This window comes from Gasterosteus aculeatus, chromosome 5, assembly GCF_964276395.1.
Source record: "Gasterosteus aculeatus chromosome 5, fGasAcu3.hap1.1, whole genome shotgun sequence".
NCBI classification, from domain to species: domain Eukaryota; kingdom Metazoa; phylum Chordata; class Actinopteri; order Perciformes; family Gasterosteidae; genus Gasterosteus; species Gasterosteus aculeatus.
Window position 1 is genome coordinate 10,061,196 of NC_135692.1, and position 19,305 is coordinate 10,080,500.

Here is a 19,305-nt window from a genome sequence, read left to right on the forward strand (position 1 = left end):
AATGATGTTTTCATATTTTCAACTTAAATCTTTCATCTTTTGGCACGTCATCAATTCAGACACACACACGTACATATATTTATTTAGCATAATCTAGTATGTGAGGGATGTTTATTTTGGAATGTATATTTTTGCTTAATTGAAGAAAGTTCATGGATCGCAACTCATTAAAAGGAGGATATTCTTATCTGTATCAAATAACCGTGAATATCAGCCTCATGGTATCGCGGCAGTAAAAATTAAGGGACCCTTATTATTTAAGCTTCTTCTTCTGCGGATCATAACTATTAAACGGCAATATATTCCAAACATTTGTTAAGGTATTCTAGTGTAGATCAATGTGATGGCTGCTGCCACTATAAAAAAACACAAGCTGACAGTTGTAACTAAACACTTAATATGAGAAATGTGCACGGTTTTAAAACTGGCAGTTGCACAGACGTAAATCAGTTAAATGTGACACTCGGACATCGAGACCCAGATGGCCTCATATTGAAGAGTGTTTACTGTCTAATGGCTGTTGAAATTAATGATTTCCTCTTGTCCCTTGGAGGAGCGTGGATGTGCTCCACTTCATCAGTATAACAATGAAACATTTATGCAAGTACAAGGTCTCCAACCTCCGCAGCCAACGTTTTCTAATGACAGTTAGTATACAAGTACAAGGTCTCCAACCTCCGCAGCCAACGTTTTCTAATGACAGTTAGTACAAACAGGGTTCCAAAACTTAATACGTAACATAAAAGATGCTATTGGGGAACTATATGACTGTAGGTGCTTTCTAAATTAACCAGCAGTTTGAATGGTTGCAATGAATATATCATTTCAGAGCAAAAGAGGCAAATCTTAGTTTAACAACAACAACTTTATGACAATAAACAATGGATCTTAAAAAACATTGTGCTAATAACTAATTCACAAAACCGTCAATTGCAATCTCTTAGAAATAAGGTAATCAATAAAAAAGTACACGCATAATGTTATTTAAATATCTTTAACAGTAACCCTGCAGCTATCCAAAAACATTTATGTAAAAACAATAATCATTATATTATTATAACAATACATTTTAGGGCCAAGCAAAGCTGTGTCTGAGCTGCCCTTCCCTCCACTGCACGTCTACACACCTGTTCTTAATCAGCCTCGTTAGCCTTTCCCTGCTCTCAGTTTCCCCCCCAGCCAATCAGCGCCCTGCTTGTTCCCCTGTCGACTGACCTCATTCCCCTCACCTGGGCTTCCTGGCCCATCTCTCCTCCTGCACGGCATCGGCCTCCTCAGATTAGTTTATAGTAGCTATGTCGGATCTTTGTTTAGTTTTTTTCCGTCTCTACAAAAACCTACCGTGAAAAAAGGGATTTATTCGCCCGCGTGAACCCGTAAATGCTGAATCAGCTTCACGCATGCATCTGTGTGATACATTAATTTCTCTTTTACTCGTGTGACTCAGTTCAGGACCGTGATCCTGGCAACATTTACAAGATAACAGTCAAACACAGTAAACAGATATTAGCAATGAATCTAAGCACTAAGTCTTGCTTTGAGAATGTAGGATAAAGAAGCACGTCTTAGTTACAGAGGCACGCTGAGCCCCTTTCTGCTCTTCAGGGACGAAGAGAAGTCCAATTACCTTGAACCAAAAGAATATGGGATCAGTAGCAGCGCAGAGGATTAAATCAATATTATGGTCGAATCTGAGGCAATGCTCGAGTAACAAAGTGAGAGAGTAATGGAAAAATCAAAGCGCTTAATGTTTGGACTCTCCATCATTACTCACCTGGCCTCCTGAATAGTCTTATCTCGTCATGACGACAGCGTGGAGAGAGAGAGAGTAATTGCCAGTGCAACAGGTCACCTTGAAATAGAATAGCTTATCTTTACCTGAACTTTGTTTTAAGCGAGCGCCGACACAAGTTTAAAGGTCAGTCATGACGGCTTCTCCCTCAGTTTCAGCAGAAACAGATGGAGGGACAGAAACCTTGTTAAATCTTCAGAATAGATGAGCTGCTGTGTATTTATGTCAGTGACCGAAACCCCAGAAGAATATTTATCCAGTATGCTGTAACAGAGGACTGACCTCCAAATTAAAAACAGAAAGGACTCCTGATGAGTCCGTGATAGCCTGGTTTCAAGTTGGGATTTCCACCACATACCTGTAAACCACTGAAATGTCCCAGTTTCAACATCCATGATGAACCAGAACTAGAATTTTAAAAAAGCAAAATTTCAATGCTTGCTTTGAAATTGATCCTGTTTTACCTCACGGATTATAAACTAAAACAAAATAAAAAAGGTTAGTTGCCTAATAGAAAACTGTTGTTTTTCTAAAAATATATACTTTTGTGACCGTCAGATAGCAATAGTTTGCAGAGAACGTATCGGACACTTTAGACGACAGCCTGCACACTGACAAATACATTGTTTTAGTTATGTTAGGTAGTTGACAACCAATCAATTCATTGGATTTTAATAATTTGGTGTTTTTTGGGAAACAAAATTCTCTCTCGGTTGAGGTGTTATGCCGGAGAGATAAGTCATGACAAATTATTGTCTGACCTCATGATGAAGTAGAGCATGTATTATATACATGTGCAGTGCATGATCGTAGAATAGGCTACACTTAAAAGTCCTGTGTTCAGGTTTTTTTTTTTAAATATGATCGATAATATAATAGAGAAAGTTTCAGCTATCCAATAACATTTACCCTTCTTAAATTTGTGCAAAATGTGGAACATTAAGCCATGTCAAAATGCAACAAAACGCACCAGCACTTCAAAGGTAACACCTCATTTCTTTTTGAATAATCTTTGAAATAACATAGACCAAAAAATAACCCCACCTTTAATCACCCTAAAATCATCGGGAATTCATTTTTACTCCTCAGTTGTTGCATATGGATTAAACGTGATAAAAAAAAAGACTAGCTTCACAATTAGCACACAGGGATGACATTGGTACCCATTTGCTCATAAGTCATTTGATGGAATTCAGAAAAACGTTGATCTGTTCCTCGTAACATTTCTCCATTGAAATACAATTTATTCCAAAAAGTATAGCACTGACCAAAAAATAAAGGCTCTTAAAAGAAGAGGCACACGTGCACGTTAATCCAAAAGGCTCTTTAATTGGTCTAAGTGATTAAATACAGGGTAAGGGAGCCAGGTAATATAGATACTGGAATATCTTTCATTACCTCATTTAACCATTGAAGGGGATGTGGAAAACAGGGATAATGAGTGGATATAAAAGAGTTGAAAATAGATAGTGATGGAAATCTTAATATAGGCCGACTGATAAAGTTATAACAAATATTTAAGTAAATTGGCAAAAGCTTTACAAAAAATAATGTGCCAAAATGGTGATTACAAAATGCGAAGAGTGACAATAAATTTATATTATATGTAGAATACATGAACGTGACACTAACCATCCTCAAATAACACATTTTCTTTATATCAATATAGTTATAAGATGCTGAATTTATTTATTGTGAGGCCCTGTGTGATGTCGTGCTGTACTGCAGCCTCATACTGACACCCAGTAAGGAAGAAAAATCCATGTTTAAGACAACTAGTGCTGGTCAGTGCTGTCCAAATACTTTTATCAATTAGCAGATTGTGTTCATATGGACTGCTTTTACGAAGTCTGCTTCCTCTATCTAATCCCTAAATCGCGACTTGAAGGATTTCTCTCCAAAAGATAATGAATATTTAAATATACCTTATCTTATATATATTAACAAATGTCTTAAATGATTATTTCATTCATGAAAACTGCTGCTCTTCTGTGTCTGGAGTTTCTTAATATTGAATGTCTTCTTTTGGAACTAAACTCTTCATATGTACGTTTTCCAAAATCTTGCTACAGTGGCTGCTTGTATTTGGTGGCTGTTTTATCTTATTACGTCACTATTTATCAAAGTAGCTGTTAAAAAGTTCCTTTTATTTCAAAGACTCCCGAGACTGAATCCCAACCATTCAGAATAAAATATACATCAACACACAGCATGAAAACTGGTTATAGTTTAACCATGCGCCAACAATGTGAACTGTTGTAAATCTTAAAGCACAGAAAACACATAAGCATTGTGGGAAAGAAGCAAGTGGGTAAAACTCAGCTTCTTGCGGATAAAATGGTAACAGTGCAGTCTTCATATCTTACTCTAGAATACATCAAAAAAGTCCTAAACATATGTAAAATATGCAGATTCAAACTTCTATTTTTACCATACAAGGGCACATAGAAAACCAACACTTAATTCAAGTTATACCATCCCTCCCGCTTATGAATCTAACCACTGTCTTCTCTTCACAAGAGTCTTTCCCTCTGTTAATCCACAGTGTCTATCTTGTGGGTCCTTTGAGACTCCCATCAGACCTCAGACTCCAGACTGGACACCCTTCGCCATGGGCGAAGTACACAGGGACTCCCTGCAGGCTGAGCCCTTGCTGCCTGACCTGCCAAGGCCTCCGATCCAGTCTGGGAACCCTGATAGACCCCATAAGCCCCATACACACTGTCCTGGTAGAGCAGAGCCCGCTGGCTTCCACATCTTCCGCCACCACAAGCCAGCAGCTGACACACCGGGCTGGCACCGGGGTGGTTGCTGGAAGCCTGGCTGTGGTGCTGTAGGTCTAGGGGGCCATGGTAGATGGGTAGTCCAGGGTACGAGTTCAGGTAGTGGGCGTACTGTCTGCTGAGCAAGCTGGTGGCTCTCCGTACCATCCCCCGCCCTAACCCTGTCCCGTGTCGTACTGCTTCGCCGTACGTGGGTAGGTGGGTGGAATGGGAGTGGCGCAGCTTCTGGACCTTGCGCCCATTGGCCCTCCTCTGGTCCTCCCTTATGTGGAGGTAGGCCTGGTTCCTAGGGAGGCACAGGCTGTTTCGAAGTTGGGCGGGGTTGTAGGGCTTTGCAGGTGTGGTTGGTGTAAGAATGCATGGGAACAGGTCTGGCAGGGTGGAAGGGGATTGGCTGGACAGGGATGACTGGGATTCGTCCAGCTGCCGCACCTGCTCGCTGCCCCAAGTCGCTTTGAGGAAGGAGGGACGGCGGTGCCTGCGTCTTCCTCTCAGCATCAGATCCTCCGGGGGCCAGGAGCTGTAGTTCTCTACCCGAGGACACCTCCTCTCCCCTGAGTACATGCTGTTAACATTGGGGGCGGAGATGTGGTTCTCTTGGAGGTGGTTGGCTTTGAGTTCACTCAGATAGACCGGACTTATGCCTTTCTTTTCCTGGTCTCTGTGTTTTCTCCTCTCTAAATCCCCATCCTCACACTGGAAACTCTTGGACCTCCTCTTCCGTTGGGAGAAGCCCGCTTGGCCATGCTGGTTTTGAGGCAGGGAGACCGGATGAGAGGCGTAGATGTCAGGGAGTTGGAGATCTGTGTAGGGGATGTAGGGCAACTGAGAATGGGGGTCTATGTACAGTCTTCCTGTCGTCTGGTACTGGTGCAGGTGCTGATGAGGTGGCTGCTCACCCATGGCCAGGTGGGGGCTGCTGAGGCTGGACACAGGAAGTGGCCGGTCATACAGACATGGAGTAGAGCGAGTCGGGAGCGTGTAGCGCAGTGGCGTGGGCCTGGCGACTCCCCTCTGCTGTTTCAGGGAGGAAACAGCGGTCAGAGGTGGGGTTAGGGGGCAATGATTCTCCGTAATATAAGCAAATCCTCCTGGCACAGCCTCCATTGCCACCTGTGGAATACGAACGGGCAAGCTGCCGCCATGACGACTTAACTGCTGTATGGTCTTGGTGGCGTTGTCCAGAGAGGTCTCAACATTGGCAGTGGAGACTAGGTCCTTGGCAGTGCGAAGCATCTTTAGCATGTTTGCTTGAGCGTAGTTGGAGGTCAGGTCTGGTTTTGCAAAACCAGACGAATGCCCAGGATCCTCCATTCCCTTGTAACAACTGTAAATACCCTGAGAGATGATTCAGAATGACAAAGAATGAGGAAGATAAAGAAAGAATGAGGAGAGAAGCAGAAGAAGAAGTGGGAAAAGAAAAGTAGGGTATAAATTACGGAATCATTGGTAGTTCAGTCAATAGTTAGCCACAAACTGTTTAACCTTAAATCAACCCGATGGACCCAAAGGGACCATTTCACTGAGGATATCTTAAACGATTTGTGCAGCTCAAGGTAATGTTCCACCCCTAACTAATAGAAACCGCACTGGGCATTAACTAAAAAAATGATCCTATTTTATTACTGAGGCAAGACTTAGTCACAAATTCATTATGCATTCTTCCGGGACTCAAGGAAAAACTTTAAGCTGTTGTTGTTTAAGCTGAGAGGATTGTCCCAGTAACGGACACAACCCACACACACACACACACACACACACACACACACACACACATGTGTCCACAACAAGTCCCCTACAGAACAAACCGTCTCTAACTGCTTGGACAAACACAGAGCCAAATCCCATGACTGCTCTCTGCTTACAGTTGGTTGGGAGACACTGAAAGAGCCAAATTTAATTTGGCCCTTGGGGCCGCCCCGTGCGGATTAATGATCAGATCATCAGTCATTTAGTCGCTAATCTGATAAAACCTTGATCCAGCCACAATAGTGTAATTACACGGCAGAGGAGGCTGGTGTCCGTGGACATTTCCCAGGCTGCAACTTCAACCAGAGCTTCCTGCCTCAGTAACTGTGGTCCCAAATAATGACCTCAACACAACGGGTCCTGATTTAAGCTAATTGCTTGTCCACATAAAAGCATTCAAAATTAAATGCTGAGTAAACACCACATACATCGCTGCTTTTAGTTCCTTTTATCTCTCCCCTCTCACTCTAAATAACAATGCAGTGCCAGTTTAGCTAATATCTTAACAAGGCCCTCTAATGATCCTAGGTATATGCATGCAAATATACAAATCCATTTGAGCTTATTTATCATCACATAAAAGCCACTGTGTGTAAAACAGCATGTAGCACAAAAAAGCAAGCAGCCAATCTTTGAATTACTCATGGGAGCTGTTACTCAACTCCACAAATCCCAACCAGCCAATCAGCCTGTTTAATAAATAAAAAGTGAAAAACAGTAATTTACCAACCCCGAGTCCCATAAACAGCTAATCAATCAAATGACTCCTTTGCAAATCTCACCCTGCTGATGGCCAACAGGAAGTCGAGTTTGTGAGACTTGCGGAGGGAGTGTCGTAGCTTCCAGTAAAGCAGGTGTTCCCAGGCAAAGACCAGCAGGCTGAGGCCCATTGCCACCAGCAGCATGTAGAAGACGCCCGCCATGTTGTCAATGTCCAGCTTGCTGCTCATCACTTCGTTCTTCTCGTTCTGGCAGATGCCCGACAACCACACGGTCTCTAAGCGCTGAGTGTCTCCTGGAGGTTTATGGGAGGTTAACGGAAAGAAAGAGATAGTAGGAGATTACTTGAGTAGAGAAGAGAGTGAATTAATAGCTTACAATAACCTGAATCTCTGCATAATTATCTTTATTCTTTTAGATAAACAGTGCATAATTACACCTTGTTTATGTGTGTGCTCTGAAATCCACTTTATTGGATCTGAAATAAAACTAATGCGAAAAAACAAAGCATGATTGATGCTTCCTCTCAAGTCAATGCATGTAAATTAATAATTTTAAACATATAGTGTTGATTCGTCACACTTGCAAAATTCTTCTTTTCACTAGCTTGCATGCCACATGATGCTAGAGATCTTTTCAATTATTGGACTTCAGGCGGATTCTCATATCCTCTTTTTTCGCTGTTAAAATTACGTACGGGATTACGTATAAAATAGGCCACACGGTTTTCACTGCAAATAACCACAGCGGGCCATCACCACTTAAACCTCCATGGTCCACTGATCCCAGACCTTTCAGAAATACCCAATATGCTGACATTTGGGGAAAAATGCAGAAAATATGGCAAAAACGTATATCCACATTTCCATGAGATCAATTGGCGAGACAGTAAAAACAAAGGGGTCTTTCATATCTACACTATATGTACACAAACCCAGCAGCCGAGTAGGACAATTTAGTGTTTTTCAACTTCATTTCTGCACCTATTGAATGAGAATTTACTGTGCCTGAACTCTCTATTAGCTCCTATTTTTGCCACAAAAGCTACTTCTCCAGGCCTCAGAACAGGTGGCCACCTATTGAGCTGTGTTCCCCCAAGTGGCCTCCAGGGAACACTTGACATTTTATCCCTCACTTAGCTTATGCTGACCATAAACACAGCATTTCTTATTAAATCATGAAAAGCTCAGTGAGTGTGTGGGGTTCACTTAAGCCCTCGGAGGAGAGAGGATATTTATTCCAGCTGTCATGGTGAGTATGTCTGTGTGTGAGTACAGGTAGGACGGATATGTGTGTGCGTGTACGTGTGATGGAAATAATCATATCCCTGACACTCCCCACTGTTCTGATATTAACTCTTCCCCGTAAGCCCACTTCCCTGCTGACACGGCACGCACTCAACTGACTGATGCCAGTTCCAATGGATCTCATACAGAGGGCCAGTCGGACAGGATTAAACACAGGTAGTGGACAGTATGAGTGTGTTCACGCAGGCGCGGGTTGTGTATTATGTCCTGTAACGTTTGGGTCACCGTCTCCAAGGAACTGCAGCAGCGCCAGGTCAATAAGACGCTTCCAGCGGGAGTCCTTCTGCAGAGCAATGCCGTATCCCGTGGTGGCAAACACTTTCCCGCTGCCGATGGTTACCAGCTTGCAGCCCTCGTCCTTCCCAGCCATGTAGTTCAAAACCGCAGCGTCGTAAATGAAGGCGTCCAGCTTCCTGCAAGTAAATGGATATTCTTTGTTTGACAGAAGGTCAAGCTTCTACAAAGTTCTTACATACATGTCTTAAAGGATCCTGCAGTAACATTTTGAACCGCTTGTCGCGATCTGGGGACCGTGAATGGTTGTACCAAAGTGTAAACCAATGGGCATCACCCAAATCACCGGTGATCATGATATCAGTACCAAATCTTAATCCAATCCATCTAGATGTTGTTGAGATGTTTCAGTCTGGACTATCTGGCTGACATTCTAAGGGAGAAACTTAAGGGCTCACACTGATTATCTATTCATGTTTCAAATGCACATTTTTATTCCACACTGCACTGCATTCCACTGTACACAGCTTGCACTCATCGGGTTCAAAATGTGCAAATAGCTTCAAATGCTTGTTCTTAGTGAAGATCATGCAGCACTTCTTTATACAAAGTACACTTCACCAGACACGCTTCTTTTCATCTAAGAATACACCTATCAAATTGGCCCAAATCACTAGTAGTAGCTACATCACAGAGAGCATCAAATCTCTGCTGTATCCTCAAACATGTGATTGCTATTACTGTACCGTCTCGTGTCTTCACTGGCAGGAGGATCAGTTAAATACAACTTCTCATCTAACTGTGTAATAAAGTTAAATGCTTGTGAAACTGTACCCGGTTTTGAGGCTTTCCAGAGCTTCTTCAACCCCCTTCTGGTTGTACTTTGTCATGTGCATGTGCATGTCGGGGTAGTTGCTGCGGATGTTCCTCTCTGTGCTCCCGTTTGGAACCGTCCCGAAGCGAAAAGGAGGGTAATGCTCATGCGGTTTTTGGAACTGTAAGGAGACACAAGATGAAAGGAAAAAGAAGGAGGGAGAAGGTATGAGGAGAGGGAGACGAGAGAATGGGAGAGGGGGAGAAGAGAAGAAATTTGGTAAGAAGAAGTGAGTAAGGATAAAATTGAAGGAGAGGAGAGAAACTGAAAGGGGGAGTGGCAGAATAGGGGAGGATGGTTTGGGAGGAGGAGACAGCACACATAAGGCACCACAGTGAAAGGATGAAAGAGAGAGAGTGAGAGAGAAGGGAAAGGGAAGGGAAGAGTAGAAGGAAGTAAAGATATAACCGGGAGAAAAGGGAGGAGTGGATAAGACCGAAAAGGGGAAGAAAAGAAAGGATAGGGAGCAGGCAAGTCAAGAGAGAATAAAGCGTACCAAAAAAATGATGAGAAGAAAGGAAAGATGAGAGGGGAAAGGAAATGGAGGAAAGGAAGGAAGTTAGAGAGAAGAGGAGAAAAACGGAAGGAAAGGAAAGAGGAGTTAAGAAGAGATGACAGGACAAAGCAAAAGGTATGGGAGGAAGAAAATCAAAAAGACGAGCAAAAAGTGAACCAGGGTGAGTAAACGCGGTGGAGAGAAGTAAAGAGGACGGAGGACCCCTTAGTTAAATTATATCCATTTTAGAGTTGAATTCCCATTTTTTCCTGAGGGTGAGTTAATCAGCAGCCAAACTGAATGTCGTTGGAATGGAGCGGAAAAACAGCTCACCGCCATCTGAGCAAATCCGACTTCAGTCGGGAAACACATCTGTTTGAATCGCGTCGCTCCACGCAGATGATCCTAATTCACTCCAATTTGTACCCGATCGAAGCTCACGTTCTGCGAGCTGACTTGTTAATGCAGGACGAAACAGAAAAACGTCTGTTAGAGCTCAACTAGACCTTAAACAGGGAGAAATCCATTCATCTTGGTTACAGCATTGACCTTTTGAGCCGAGAGCAAATGAATGGGCCAATCCCAATGTGAGTGTATGTGTTTTGATGTAATCACTCTTCAGCTGAGACTGCATTGGATTCAATTGAGACACCTCCTTGTTTTCAGACATCAGCCACCAAGGGAAGATTAGAATTTGCTTCTCATTTTTTCATGTCGGGTTTAAAGTCATTTTTCTATAGTTGCTGAACGAACTGAACTCGTTCTTCCTACTGGCAGAAAATAAAACCGATCTTCAATTCAATTGATGTAGAACTAAAGACACTAAGGGGTCCTTTTAACTGGAAGTTAGTCAGAGTTAAGTAACACTTCTTTATTGAAACTCTTCCCATTGATTTGTGCCTGTTAATCTATATCTAAAATCTGTTAATCTCTGTGAAGCAATTAGTCCCATATAAAATAGTTCCTTCCATACAGTTTGGCAATCTAAAGGGTACGAGCCAGCGCAAAAAAATGAATCACGCTTGTCAGGTTTGGTTTTTCCACAGTTTGCCTGTGGAACAGGACTGTGTATTGAGAGGGGGATCAACCCATTGATGTTCATCCTTTTATTGCATTTATTAACAACAAGAAAAAAAAAACAAATCACAAATGCCTTATCCTTTAAACCTGCGAGACACAAACCCAGTCAGCCCACGAGCTGAACACGCCTACTCCTTTGTCGTGCAAGATCTCCGAAGTGAAGTGGCGGCTGAGGTTGTGTTGTGCACGGCCATTTATATCAGTCCCTTCTGCTGTGGGACCCAATGCATCTGCATAAAGTTAACATAGTCAGCTAATACAACCATAGATCACTGGGGCGGCACTGCCGAGTTGTTTTTGCTATGAAGAAGGATACGCTTTCTTGTGAAGCTCCTCTGAGGCCCTGTTTCCAGGTTTAGTGTGTGTGTGTGTGTGTGTGTGTGTGTGTGTGTGTGTGTGTGTGTGTGTGCGCGCACATTTAAGTGGTAGAAAAAGTCTGTGGGTGTTATTTTTCCTCTGTGGCTTGACTGTTTTTAATCGCTTGACATTTGGCAAACCTTCTTTTAACAATGTGAGCTGGAAGCGAGACGGAGACGGCACAGGGGGAATATTGATAGACCGAAATACTGACAAGTCCACTCTGGGACAAGTGGAGACTCGCACAACATCTGAATTGACAGAAGGCAGTAATTGATTAGCCATTCATGCCACTGGACTCCCCACTGATTTGAAAAAGGACAGAGACACAAGAAAGTCATTTTAGTTGACTTCATCTTGAAGGCCCTCGGCGAGTCTTTTGTGCCTCTCCGGTTCATGCTCTGTTAGTCGATGCAGAGGGATGGACGGAGGAAAGGAGAGATGACGGAGCTGGATCTAAACACAAAGACGTCGTTCGCTGCGTATCTCACAGCCCCACAAAGACATCCTGCCTCCCGAATGCCTGCGTGAGCACTCAATAACTGCCACGGCCCATAGCCGCCCCGGTGTCGTTTATTCAGTCGCTTACCTTCTTGTCGGAGAGCCCGGACACTGTGTCGATGTATTGCTCCTGGATCATGAAGGCAGCCAGGTTGGCAGTGTATGAGGCCAGGAAGATCACAGCGAAGAAGGCCCAGACCAGGACCATGATCTTACTGGTTGTTCCCTTCGGGTTTTCGATGGGGACCGAGTTGTTGAAGACGATGCCCCACAGCAGCCACACTGACTTCCCGATGGTGAATGTTGGGCCACCAGGTGCTGAGGAAACAGGGGAAGGAGGTTGGGGTAACATGGGGTTATATCGTGTAGGAAGAAAAGCGTGTTCTCGTTTTACACAGCAATGGTTTAGGGTGAGTTGTCAAGCCAGCTTGGTTAAAGTTAGAGAATAATCACTGTCAAGGTGCAAAGAAAACTGGTGAAACTGGATGTTTTTTGTTGAGCCATCAAACCACCTGGACCTGGATCAACATGTGTTGCTGCTTTGGTCAACAGTCCTGTTTGAATTTGGGACAATCTTTCCACAAAGTACTAAAATGTAGCCGAAATAACTCTAAAAAGCACCTCGAAAGGTGAGTGAAAAGCAATTTTTGCCATTCAAGCTCTCAAGCTTCTGTAAACTTTCAAACCATGGAACAATTTAACAGCCCCGGGCCGTTTCCATTGCTCTCTGCCACCGTCATGTGCAGCGACTGAGGGTGCCCCCGCCATCAATCACACTTCGATTAGCGTCGCGGCAAATGCTAATTAAAACGGGAAAATGACCTTTCGGACCGCGGGACGAGGCATGCTATGTCACTGCTGCATTGTGGGATTGATTAGCCCTTTCCCCAAATTCCTGTTGAGGAACTCTTCTCGTTTCGAGGTTGCGCAGCATGCGGGCTTTGAAAAATTTTAATTAAAAAATCCACGATAAACACAGGAAACTGCTGGACGGTCTTTGGTTTTACTCTGTAGAAATGTAGAAAAGACATTAGAACTGAAACAAAGAGGTTTAAAACTCACTTTTGGCGCTCACCAGGCTTCGGTTGTAACCAACTGGACTGAGGTATTCGAACACAAAAACTGTCACCGCCACCACGGTCAGGCACATCACGAACATCATAACCCAAACTGCTGGGCTGTAGGGCTCTGGAAGAGGAGGAGGACGAGGAGGAGGAGGAGGAGAAGTGAAGGAGCAAACATGAAAGATTAAAGTAAGTCCCTTTTTTTACTTAACCTCAGCCTGTGATGGAGGTCGCCATATGTGGCGGGGGGATGGCAAGATGAGAATATGAGAAAACAGGAGTACACTGTTCCGGATTTTGTGCTAAATTGTGTTGTTTCAGGTTTGGAAAGGGGATTTAGGTGTGTGTGCGGTACGTAAGGGGATTTAGTTGTAGGCTCCAGCTATCGGCGGGATAAAAGCTTAATGGGAAGTTTCCTGACGCGTGTGCCGAGACAGAACTAGTTTAAGTAGGCCATCCTGGGAGAAAGGGGAGAAGGAGATGGCAGCAACGTTGGCTGACACGTCCTGCACATCGAACTCCGGGACAACGTGTGTTATGAGCGCTTTGAACTGACAAATCGATCCGGGAGAATCGATTTTTGTTTCTTTCTTACCGAGGAAGGCAGACGGGGAAACCGTCCCGTTGCTGCGGGCCACCATGACGCTGATGCCCGTCTCGACAAACGGCACGGAGAAGTCGATGATTTCCGAGCGCTCCTCGTTGATGGTGAGAGAGCCGATGGCCATGTCGGCTCGTCTGTACACAACCTGGGAGAAGCAGGACGGAGGCGCACTGTCAAATGCCGCGGAGGAACAGTTGTCTCCTCGCGGTGGTCTTTCCTGCGTTTGTGAACCATTTTGTTTTGTAAGAAAGGACCAAATGAGTGTTTTATCGCCGCGTCCCAAACGACAGCCTGCAACAGCTCTGAATTTCATGAGCAAACACTGAGGCCACAAGGCACGATGTGACAAACACTTCGTGTGGCTCTAATGACTGCCGTTGCAGGGATACAATAAATATTTGTCCCAAGGCCAGGCCAGGTTTATTTGTATGGCAACTTTCAACAACAAGGCAAGGCAAAGTGCTTTGAAAACAAAACCATTTAAAGCATCAAATTATAAGGCAAAAGAAAAGGAAATATTAAATGCAGAAATGAGTGGCATTGATCAACATCCTTGAATCTGGAACCTTGAAGGCAGCAGCAAACAGAAGTCTTCCATCTAAAATTGTTCTGAATCGGCTGCAGTCGTCTGATTGACTTTACACATAAACCTGTGAGCACAGCAGCCCAGTCCGCTGCAGACGACTGCATGGACACTTTGTTGAGAAATATTGTAAGTACTCTAATTATTGCTATATTCTTCAGGCGATAGAAGGCTGGTTTTCTAATTGTCTTTTAATGGCTGTTCAGATTCATGTCTGAATCCTAGATTTCTAGCTGGGTTTGTAGTTTTTAACAACAGCCAGACTGAAGCAGATGTTAAAAACGTTGGTTCTTGGCCCTAGAAAGAATTACTGTTATTATTAGTTCAATGCATTTACCCAACCCTTGTCCCAACAACCATGTAATCAGAGACACCAATCTCAGGCGTGCTCATGTCTGAAATTGTTTTTTTTAAAAGAGAGAAAAATATTCTTTTTTTCAGAGAGAAATGTTTTTGTAAATGAGGCACGCGCACACACACACACACACACACACACACACACACACACACACACAGATTCAGAGCCAGAGAAAAAGTGCCGGAGGCACAGAAACGCAGGCAAGAAGGCTCTCCTGAGGAACACTTGTGTAGGTCGGTTCACTTTCAGATCCCGCCGCGTTTGATGTGTCTTGGTGTGTGGGAGAAAAGAGTGTGTTCGCTCCATATATGCACCAATGGCCTCACGCCACTGACCTAAATAAAAACCCATCAAAGGAAATCTCCAGGCCGTGCAATGCAAGTGCCACTGAACACACTGTGCTTCATAAGGGACATTCTGAAAACGACTGTGCCTTTAGGTCTGCTGGCATATTCGCCTATATGAAGTGATAATATGTCAGCATTGTCTTGGTTTCATATCAATTATTTCAGCCTTAAAATTTAAAGTCACTTTATTTATGAATGATTTTGACCACATATGATTGGCTACATCAGGTATATTCTTAAAAGAATCTTCCTTGTTCTTTAACTGTACATTTTTATCATAGTGTTCTTAAAACTATCGGTAAGCATTTACTGATATTTTTGCTGCCTTCTTCAACAAACACCTCTAACGTAATTAGAGCCAATCCTCGCCCGAAGCCGTGCTTATCTTAGTTAGAGCCATGGAAGAACATTTTAAAGCACTCTGCCCTGATAATTGTCCATAGAACAAATCCAGCTACACCTGTTGTTGCATTCAGGGGCTTATCCTCCTTTAAACGGCTCTGCCCTCAGTCTCACCTCTCCGATCATGCCGTTCCACGTCCCGCGAACCAGCTTGCCGTGTTTCCCGTTGGTGACGAGGTAGAGGTCATAGGAGAACTTGATGGTGCGGGACAGTTTCTTCAGGATGTCTATGCAGAAGCCCTTGCAGCACAGTTTGGTGTAGGACTCTGCGTGGCCCATAACGCTGACATGGAGATGGGAAAACACAGTCACACATACAGTTCTTGAACATCTGGGGATTTAAAAACCTCTCTATGGCAGTGGGGACTATATTTAGCTGGTGGGCTCTCATGCCGACAGCGATCGTTGTCTACGGCGGGGGCTTGAAGGGCAGGCGATGGCCGGTTCGTTAAGTAAAATCAATGTCTGTTAACAAGGTGTCGATGGAGACGGAGGAGACGACAAAACACGCACATTGTGACGGAGCCCTCAGCGGACGGTTGAGTGACTGTGGTGGCCTATGATCAAAGGTCATTAAGGTGTGTAGTGTGTGAGAGGTACTCACTTCCACTCTGTGGCCTCGCCACTTAATGGGGTGGAGAGGAAAAAGAACAGAAGGAGGGGAAATGGTGGAAAAAAAACAACAAAAACAAAATAAACGTTAATAGAGACAGTAAACAACGGACACAAGTGAAAAGCCGACACAGTGAAACTTCCTGAAAACAAGCTCCTAATGTGGAGGCCTAACATCTGTAATTAAATGTGACTCAGCATGAGAGGATGTGAGCGAATGAACGAGCGAGACATCAAATTGAATGGAGTCAAGTGAGCGATTAGCATTCAGGTTGATTATTTTCAACAGCGTAAGAGTTCATTTCAGACGCATTTGAAGGGTTTTTGAAATGCTCACTTCTTTCACGGGAGCCGATAGCTCCGATAAATGTGTGTTAATTAATTGCTGCAGGAGCTGGCCACCTGTCGCCATTGTACACACTCCACTAACAACCCACACACACACAAACATACCTAAATTGGTCTTACACACACACACACACAGGAGCATGTGCACACATGTAGCTCGGTATCCGTGGAGGATTAGCAGCAGTTGGGCTCTGTTCTTCATAAAAATCAGAAACTGGTGCAGCGCGGAGCGAAGCGCCGTGAGGGATTCTCAGGTGAACGGTAGACGGGAAACACACAGCGGACGAGCAGACAGGGCGTGGACTTCAGTTAGCAGAGAGAGGAGGGCAAGAGCAAAAGGAGGACAGATGGACGAGGAGGATAATTGAAATGCACTACTGTGGTCTGGAAAGACCGACGTGGTAAAAAGTCAACGTGACCGGAAATACGGATGTGCTGAAATCCTTTCGTCACGTGGATATTGTCCAAAAAAAGAACAAAAGCACATACAGATTCGAAAAGCTCTCTGCAATGAACACTAATCATTTGTTTTGGTTTTAGTACCTTATTCTAAAAATGCGGTACCAGACATTTCCTTTTTCTTATAGTTTTCCTCTCAGCTTTCTGGCAAAGGAGGCCGTCGTCTGTCCAAAGAAAGGACCCTTTTTGTTTTTTCTTTTTTTAATGAGACAAAAAAAAAATCCTAATCACCCTAAACATCTGCTCTGCGGGGAAGCTGCTCAAACCAGACAGCAAGATTAACTGTTTTTTTATGGTCGCGGTCCTCTCTCCCGCTCTCTTTCCGTCGCCCTGTTTGTTGGTCATCGTCCAAATGGGACGTGCCAGCCTGAGAGAACGGGTGAAAGACACACAGAATGAGGGTAGCACAGGATAACATTGTCTCGCGCTATGACGGATGACCCATGTTGGACAGATAAATCTTCTTTACTGGCAATCAATGTGTCATCGCGCCCAGCAAAAGCCCCTACATATCTCTCCCTATAATGAATGCACCAGCCATGGTCAGCTATGCAATCTGCACAACCCATACTGACACACACACACACACACAAACACGTACACAGAAACATGTGGAATCACTGAGGCGAACATGAACATGACATTTACAGGAGGAATTGTTTGTTTTCGGTTGTTTGGGTGATTAGAGGTGATCAATCTGTGCATATAACACATTGAATCTCTAATGATTCAGCACCAGTTTCGGCGGTAGGCTACATGTGCGGCATGCTGGGTAAACGCCCTGACACAGCAGGCCGAGCGTCTGTCGCCCTGGTTTTTTCAGCGGTGTGACCCTCATCACTGGCAGTATTTCGCAGGTGTTGACGGGGAGATACACGAGAAAGAAGACGGCACACACACAGAAGGATGGTCTCATTCTTCATCTTTCTCTCATCTGATCATTCCAGTCCACCAATGTGTTCACAACAACACAGCTGTTTGTGAAGAAACGAAGCTAATGTGGTGGAGCGAGATGGTCTGAAGTTAGTGAGCAAATACATGTTCATGTACAGTATGTAACGTTTGGCACACGTACGTACAGAATATGCATTCGCAGTCCCATTTCTGCATTTCCAGCAGCTGAGTCTTTGCAGTGTGTTCAAGTGCAACTTTTTGACCAGACAAATGTGGCAAAGCCCCAGTCGGCCTTCGTCCTAACCGGTGCTTTTATGTTGGTTCGGTGTGTCTGGTTCTTTCCACCATAAAAAACATATCAGCCGAGAGCAACATGATCGATTAAAAAATGTAGCATTAAAGCCGGAGGACCGGCAGCAAATTTGACGTTTTATCCGTTATCGTGTGATCTCTCTGGGTTTGCAGAACAATGTGTGTGTCCTCTGCTCGTTGCAAGGATCTATTTATCATGCATGAATGTGAGCACTTTTTTGTACATCCACATTACAGGGGTGGCTGAGACATGACTTGAACAAGCCCCCGAAATAGCTCGAGATGTCATCGCATTCATTTCATTTTTTTTTCTGGGACATAATTCAAACTGCTGTGTATGGAGATCAGTTTCTCAGTGGAAAAATTGAAAGCTTTATAAACCATAATATGTTTTTAATAGATAGATCCTGAATAGATATTCTATTATTGGCCCATCCCAGATGAAACAACTATAATATGTCGCCACATTTCTCCCCTCTGAATAAGGAAGAGCAGGTTTTATGCATCACACTTTGTCTCGCAATTTGACAACTTTCAAATGCAAATGAGATACAGCAAACAGATCTTGAGGCGGTTTTGGGCATTTACTTCCCATTAATCCTCAAGAAAAATAATCTGTTATAATATTCAATAAAAAAAAGAGAAGAAGACCCTCTGGATAGATGAGTTAAGACTCAGAAGCTAACATCACATCGATTGAAGGTTAATCAAGAAGACGATTCAAATCTGACACCAAAAAACAGGGATCTCTGAAAAAAATCCCGATGAACAGACATTGAGTGTTTGTCATTCTCTGCGCTCACATTTTTCATCTCAAAGGACAATGGCTATTTGTTTCAGCAGGACACCAGAAAGACCCGCTAGGAGTTGTAAATATATATAATTTGTTCCGTTCCTGTGTTCACCGCAGAAACAATGAAGCCAAAGTGTTTGTTTGACAGAGTGCAATCAAAGTCGCGCCAGGCTGGTGCTTCTGTTAGCGTGTGTTTGAATAATGAAGGCCTCGCGTATTCCTGACGAGCAGCAGTCGTAGGGAGCCGGAGCTGTGAAATGGCTTTTTTTTTGTCTGCCACGCTGCGCCCGGTGTTTTTAAAGAACGTGCGCACACTCGATGCACACAATTACTCCGCTATTAATGACGTGTGGAGGTTCGCGGTGTCGACTGACAACCAAACTGGGGCAGAGCATCAGAGACGGAGGGCGCAGATGTTTCAAATGTTTGAACACTCTCAGGGCGAAATGCGACTTTATCTTGAGAGACGTGAAGTGTTTTTCCTGAAACACAATAATCCCAAATGATAATGTTGTTCTAAAGACTGGTTGTTTTGTCCAAAATTGGCAACAATCTTCAGAAACCTAAGATAGCTGAGGCTTAAAATCAGCAGCTAACAAAACAATCTTACCTCAAGGTCCGCTCACTCTGTTGTTC

At 43.8% G+C, this 19,305-nt stretch overlaps 1 protein-coding gene across 5 annotated transcripts in view; it reads right to left on the reverse strand.

Moving 5' to 3' along the window:
• Positions 1-3,101: 3,101 nt before the first annotated feature.
• Positions 3,102-19,305, reverse strand: part of LOC120819441 (glutamate receptor ionotropic, NMDA 2C) — a 38,051-nt gene continuing 21,847 nt past the window's right edge. The window contains exons 9-19 of one of the 5 annotated variants that reach the window (XM_040176855.2): positions 15,856-15,876; positions 15,366-15,534; positions 13,553-13,706; positions 12,956-13,081; positions 11,982-12,211; positions 9,420-9,580; positions 8,577-8,764; positions 7,107-7,339; positions 5,732-5,913; positions 5,475-5,589; positions 3,102-5,378 (exon numbers count right to left, since the gene is read on the reverse strand). In XM_040176855.2, coding sequence (XP_040032789.2) covers positions 5,253-5,378; positions 5,475-5,589; positions 5,732-5,913; positions 7,107-7,339; positions 8,577-8,764; positions 9,420-9,580; positions 11,982-12,211; positions 12,956-13,081; positions 13,553-13,706; positions 15,366-15,534; positions 15,856-15,876 — 1,705 coding nt within the window. In that variant the 3' untranslated portion in view covers positions 3,102-5,252. Of the gene's footprint in view, positions 5,914-7,106; positions 7,340-8,576; positions 8,765-9,419; positions 9,581-11,981; positions 12,212-12,955; positions 13,082-13,552; positions 13,707-15,365; positions 15,535-15,855; positions 15,877-19,305 lie in introns of all 5 variants that reach the window. The other 4 variants (XM_078103286.1, XM_040176854.2, XM_040176852.2 and 1 more) reach the window with 4 other exon arrangements.